This window comes from Pseudorasbora parva, chromosome 7, assembly GCF_024679245.1.
Source record: "Pseudorasbora parva isolate DD20220531a chromosome 7, ASM2467924v1, whole genome shotgun sequence".
In the NCBI taxonomy this organism is placed as follows: Eukaryota; Metazoa; Chordata; class Actinopteri; order Cypriniformes; family Gobionidae; genus Pseudorasbora; species Pseudorasbora parva.
This window is the reverse complement of record NC_090178.1, coordinates 33,121,830-33,128,231: the sequence shown is the minus strand read 5'-3', so window position 1 is coordinate 33,128,231 and position 6,402 is coordinate 33,121,830. Positions and strand designations below refer to the sequence as shown.

Below are 6,402 nucleotides of genomic sequence, written 5' to 3'. Positions count from 1 at the left end.
TCAAAGTCCAAGGAGGCGTGGCCACCTCTATCGCAGCAGGTATAAATTAACCTCATGCTGCTGATCAGTCCACTCACACCAAGTGTCAAGAGGAACAGAGGCTTCTCACAAACGGTAAATGAGTATTCATACAAGCTTGAAATGCACTTTATTGTAGCTGATGTAATGAATTTGAATGTTTTAATGGGTTGTGTAGCATGTCCATTTTGTGGTTAAAAATTAAATATGTACCTTGTATATGCATGGAACACAGTTGAAAGTTTGGGAGGGATTGCGACACTGGTTGCATCACAAGTTGTTCAGGCCCACATTAAAATGACTTCTCAATGAGGGCAAAGTTTTAGGCCTAAATGAAATGTTTGAACCTAAATGTGTTATACTGTAAACTTAAGTTTAAAGGGACAGTAAAGTTTACGCTCAATCTGCATGTCTGTAGACTCAGTTAACATGCTTTGTGCTTCGACTGACGCAATGCAGTCAAATAACTGCGCTTTCTTTTTTTTTTCCAGAGGACAGGACAAAATCAGGCATCATGGTTAAAGTTGGTATCAACGGGTAAGAACTAATACATAATGCGACACCGTTATTGTCCAAAAACCACTTTGGTTACTTGGACATGTTTAACGCATACCATACGTCTGGCCATACAAACGAATGTAGTAATGTGTTTGCGTGTTGAGTAGATTGGTAGGCTATACATTTAAAGATGCTAATAAATCGAAGAAAGCCCCCAATTATTTAAAACCCTTTGAACAGGAGTTCAATATCCTTACTCAGTTGCTTATTGATTCAGATGAATGATTGGCGGGGGCGTCGGCTGCGCGAGCCAGTCGCGCGGCGTGTTGGGATTGTGCCATCGCTGTGTATGCGTTACGTCATCGCGACGTCAAATAACAGCACGTTTATCTGTGCTTGCCCTTTTTGCCTCACTCTTTACTCCCAGGGTTCAGAGTTTGATTTAAGTCTAAATTTCATGGCCGTTTCATACACCTGTCACAATGCAGTACCCAAAAATTCAAGTCTCTGACTGACCAGCTGATGTCTCTGCAATGGGAGACCCCAGCACCAGCTGTGACCTTTCCAAGGCTTATAGTTATGTAACAGGACATGTGATCATTAAGTGACCTGCATAGGGCGCGTACATTAATGTTCATGAATGCGCACGTACACCCAAGTGTCACCATCTTTAGTGCTTATGAATACTTGACCTACTGTCCTGCACAGTTTAGATCCAGCTTAATGTTCACTCATGTTAGTTCATGCAGTGTCTTAACTGTCAACCTTTGACTTTTATATTAACACAAGTGCGTATTACTTAAAATGTAAGCTAAAGTGGTACTGTATAGTAAAATGGGTAAACTAAGGTTTTGTATCATTCATCTCTTGTAGTCCAATTACAACATGCCTTTTGCAAGCTTGGCTTTAACCTGACAATTTAAACCGTAATTCCACTGATCACACAGTTGACCAAGAACATTGTATTTACAGGACTTTATACCTTTGACCTGTTTCTCAATCTTTGCAGACTTGATGAAACTGTTTTGAAGTTGTACCCTTACCATATCAGTCGATCTTATCAGTGCAAAGTAGCATGTCCTGTGATCACTTGTTTTTCTTTGGCCTATGTATTGATTTTAATGGGCAGCTGAAAGCTTTGCAGTGCAAGAGGATTTCTTGTGGCTCTTTCATGCAGTCAGTCTTTATCTATCTACAGCACTGGTGTTGTGAGTACCAAAATAGCACACAATGACAGCTGGAGGCCTACAGAAATTCTTTATCAAAGTCAGCCTTTATGATGCTCTGCCAAACTGTCTCTAACGCGTTGGTAGGATCGCTTATCTAAACGCTACTAAAACATTCCTAGGGGTTTAGCTCTGGTAGCACTGACTGGTTTGAAGGTTAGGACATGTTCTATATTTGGTAAAAGGTGTAGTTCACTGGCTATCTTGACTTGTGGGATACAAGAGGGTCCAATCATAGACTCGTGAGGACAGGAAATGGCTTCATATTTACTTAGTAATGGGACATGTGTGCCATCTAGTGACAATATGCAGAATTATTGCAAAGCTGACTTTTCAGCCTGTCACATGGTCCTTCAGAAATCCTAATATGCCTAATATTTGGTGCTCAACATTTATGCTTGCTGTTCTTTTGAACTGGTTTGTTATATTAAAAGAACTATTTGGTCTCTTGATCAATTAAATGATTTGTGAGTGCTGTGTTTTTTTAAAAAGGCAACTTTGTTTATCATAACCTTTTGAACTGTAGTATATACTTAGAAAGTAAATGGTTCAAAGTGGGCTTTATTTCCTCCTGTGTCAGATTCGGCCGCATTGGGCGTCTGGTGACTCGTGCTGCCATCCAGTCCAAGAAAGTAGAGATTGTGGCCATCAATGACCCATTCATTGATCTTGAGTACATGGTAAGTTTTGACCTTCGGTTTCTCCTAAACTATGATTTAAGGCAGGGCTATTCAAATCTTACCCTGGAGGGCCAATGCGGTGCAGAGTTTAGCTCCAACCCTGATCAAACACATCCACCTGTGATTTTTCTATTGATCTTGAAGACATTGATTAGCAAGCTCAGGTGTGTTTGATTAGGGTTGGAGCTAAACTCTGCACCGCATTGGCCCTCCGGGGTAAGATTTGAATAGCCCTGTTTTAAGGTTTTGTGTTTTTTTTTTTTTTTTTAAAAGAACTTGCTAATTTCCATCTCTTTGCAGGTTTACATGTTCAAGTATGACTCCACCCATGGCAAGTTCAAGGGTGAGGTTAAGGCAGAAGGTGGCAAGTTGGTCATTGACGGTCAGGCCATCACGGTCTTCAGCGAGTGAGTGCTGTCCCTACAAACATTACATGCTACATTCAGTGCTGACCGCTCATGATCTGTCCCTCTGTGTCCATGCAGGAGGGACCCAGCCAACATTAAATGGGGTGATGCAGGTGCTACATATGTTGTGGAGTCCACTGGTGTCTTCACAACCATTGAGAAGGCTTCTGTATGTAGTCATTCCGTCAACTATCAATGCTACCGTGCATTTCCTGTGTTTGAACCTTTGCTCTCTCTCTCCTGCTAGGCTCACCTTAAGGGTGGCGCCAAGAGAGTCATCATCTCTGCCCCCAGTGCAGATGCCCCTATGTTTGTAATGGGCGTCAACCATGAGAAATATGATAATTCCCTTAAAGTTGTCAGGTAAGGATGTACAGTTGGATAAAACTCCTAATTTAAATTTTTTTTGGACCAGAAAGTAAAGTCTTTAGTGCTCTTTTGAAGTAGCTTAAATAATAAAATGCACCAATTTTGGATTTAAAGCTCTATTTAAGTGACTTGAGTTTACTACTAGCTCTTCAGTTAAATGTATTTTTTTTTTTTTATTAAAATTGGTAATGAATAGTTTGTTCAACTTTAACTTAAAATACTTAAGTTTTTATATTTAATGATTGATTGTCAAATGTGTTAATCAGAAAATACCTAAGTTTGACTTTATACTCTGGCAGAGATGCTGTAGAGATGCAATCATTGCTATATCCTGTAGGGGGTGTACTAAAACTAAGTTTAACTTCAGTGTGATTCAACCTTTCACATGAATAACCTACCTGCATTTCATTAAATGATTCCAGTGTTTTAATTCCACCTGTCTGTTTTTCTAGCAATGCCTCCTGCACAACAAACTGCCTGGCTCCTTTGGCCAAGGTCATCAATGATAACTTTGTCATCGTTGAAGGTCTTATGGTAAGATTAAATGGCCTTTTCAATCTCACCAAAGAGCTTTTTGACCTAAGTGATTGAGACCTGCTGTGGTGCATCTGAAAAATTGTGCTGTTCCACTTTTCCTTCACTTGGCACTTATCGAAATGCATCAGTTGATAAATGAGATGCCAGTTAAGCTTGGGTTTAATAATCATTCCCAGAATGTGAACTCTCCTACTCTTCTTTCAGAGCACCGTTCATGCTATCACAGCCACACAGAAAACCGTTGACGGGCCCTCTGGGAAACTGTGGCGGGATGGCCGTGGTGCCAGTCAGAACATTATCCCAGCCTCCACTGGGGCTGCCAAGGCTGTGGGCAAAGTCATTCCTGAGCTTAATGGGTCAGTGCCACCCTCCCGTCATGACTGCTGTTTAAATGACATCTCTTAGTTTGCAATTTTATTAATTTCCCAAATTTACTTTAACTTCCACAAAAGTAGTCTGCATGCCCACACTTTTAAAGGTCAGAGTTGACTGAACTGCAGTACATGGAATGGTCTCGTGATATTTACTCAAAAGTGGAATGTTCTGTTTGGGGAAGTTTAGGTATTTTATGCGCTTAGTTTTCTCTTTTTTTGCTTCCCCTTTCTGTGACTCCAAACATTCTAATGCTTGCTACTTCCTGTTTCAGCAAACTTACTGGCATGGCCTTCCGTGTCCCCACCCCCAATGTGTCCGTGGTGGATCTGACCGTCCGCCTTGAGAAACCTGTGAGTTTATTTTCAGCTCTTCAAAGTGGCCTTGGTTAAATAAGCTCAAATTGACACCTGTTGGCTTTTCATGTGTCCTGGTGACTATAGGCCAAGTATGATGACATCAAGAAAGTGGTCAAGGCTGCAGCTGATGGACCCATGAAAGGCATCCTGGGATACACAGAGGATCAGGTATGCATTTCAAATTGTCAAGGCTGTGAGTGTAAAGGTTTTGAAGGTTTCAGCATATTGACTCTTCTGTGTGCAGGTGGTTTCCACTGACTTCAATGGGGATTGTCGCTCGTCTATCTTTGATGCCGGTGCTGGCATCGCCCTCAATGATCACTTTGTCAAGTTGGTCACATGGTAAGACAAACTTCAACTACATCTAGAATACTGTGGTGATGAGTTATAGACTCAAAGTAATTTTGTTTTGAATGAACCCAAATAACTACATTTGACTAATGCAGCATGTCTTCACTGAATGAGTGATTTAGTTTCTATGTTCTCACTGATCTATAAAGATTATAGGCTTTTATGGTGCTTTCTGACGTGCTTGATTCTGATTGGTCTGTAGCATTCCAAGGGCTATTGTTCACTGATAATGACTGTCAATAGCAGCTCTGTAGAATAGACCACTCATCTGGGATCATCAGACTCCTGTTTCATACCAATGCTTTCATGCATTGGTTACTCTTTAACTATGACTTTTATATATTTAGCTATGTTCTTGTAGTATGTCATCATACCAGGAGGGTGGTGTATATTGTACAATAAGCAACTTCTAATTTAAATGGGTAGTTAAAAAAAAATGTTGTACAATCTGTATTTAATGTCACTAATTGTCATTTTTACTTGTTGTTTTTTAACTTGTCCCTGAAGTGTTAGTCTTGTGCACAAATCAATTGTGCAACTTTTTTTCCAAGTAGCCACTGTGCATCAGGTTTTATTGTGCTCTTCTAGAGGTACATTTTTATCAATTATATCTATAGATCAGCATTTTTGCAATTTAAGCCCCTTCCAGTAACCCCAATCTGCAACTTGTGTATCATGTAGAATTTTGGTTTCACCACTTAAATGAGTCTACCTCTGAACTGGTATTTCTGACTCCTCTCGAAAGGCACAAGAAACAATGCTTTTGGAAACACTTTGCTTGTTTACTTTGGGTGGGACTAATCTGCTCTTCCTTCCATAGGTATGACAATGAGTTTGGCTACAGCAACCGTGTTTGTGACCTGATGGCGCACATGTCTTCCAAGGAATAGATGTGACCTTTCTGCCCTTTTGATACATGACCCCCCCCACTCTGGCTGAATGCTTGCACCACATGCCTGGAAGGAAATTACATGCTTACTTTGAAGACCAATGTTTTTGTATGAAAACGCTCTGTTCTGTTTGTGTGAGGTTTAAAAATTGATATTGACTTCAAAAAGGCTTTTCTGTCTGCTGAAAACCTGTGACGGAATAAAGTCCTCTGTTTGTGAGAAATGGATTTTTCTCTTTTTTTTTAAATTAAGTTTAAGACACTACACAAACTCATTCCTATCCCCTTTATTTTTTTTCCTACCACATTATTCAAGTGGTCACAGGAGACTACTTTAAAATGCACATTGGGACTGTTAAACAATAAGCGGGTTTACATGCAAACCAGTAAACTGACAATGCAATTAAGCCACATTTACATTACTTTCAGAATAAACCAAGTTCTTTCTGATGTCAACTGTTCATGTTATGTCAGTTGTAATAAAGCGTGCACCATATCAGCAGGAGATTTATGGCAATCCCTCATGCAGTTCCAGTGTTTTGATTAAACATCATCTGCTGCATGAGGTGAACACATCTTTACAATTTTCTGGGTCTTAAAAGTGTATGTCCTTATTTCATGCAAAACACTAGCTCACTCTTTGTGGATGCATTTAAATCTGCTTGAAGTTTGTGTTTGTCACCTATCACATACACT

At 40.0% G+C, this 6,402-nt stretch overlaps 1 protein-coding gene across 1 annotated transcript; it reads left to right on the top strand.

The window, feature by feature from the left end:
* gapdh (glyceraldehyde-3-phosphate dehydrogenase) lies at nucleotides 1–5,930 on the top strand. Its single transcript, XM_067449108.1, has 12 exons — nucleotides 1–114; nucleotides 510–555; nucleotides 2,323–2,422; nucleotides 2,723–2,829; nucleotides 2,908–2,998; nucleotides 3,077–3,192; nucleotides 3,651–3,732; nucleotides 3,940–4,091; nucleotides 4,382–4,460; nucleotides 4,551–4,634; nucleotides 4,711–4,808; nucleotides 5,638–5,930. Exons 2-12 carry the CDS (start codon nucleotides 533–535, stop codon nucleotides 5,705–5,707), a joined length of 1,002 nt encoding a protein of 333 aa, XP_067305209.1. The 5' UTR covers nucleotides 1–114; nucleotides 510–532; the 3' UTR covers nucleotides 5,708–5,930.
* Nucleotides 5,931–6,402: the final 472 nt, after the last annotated feature.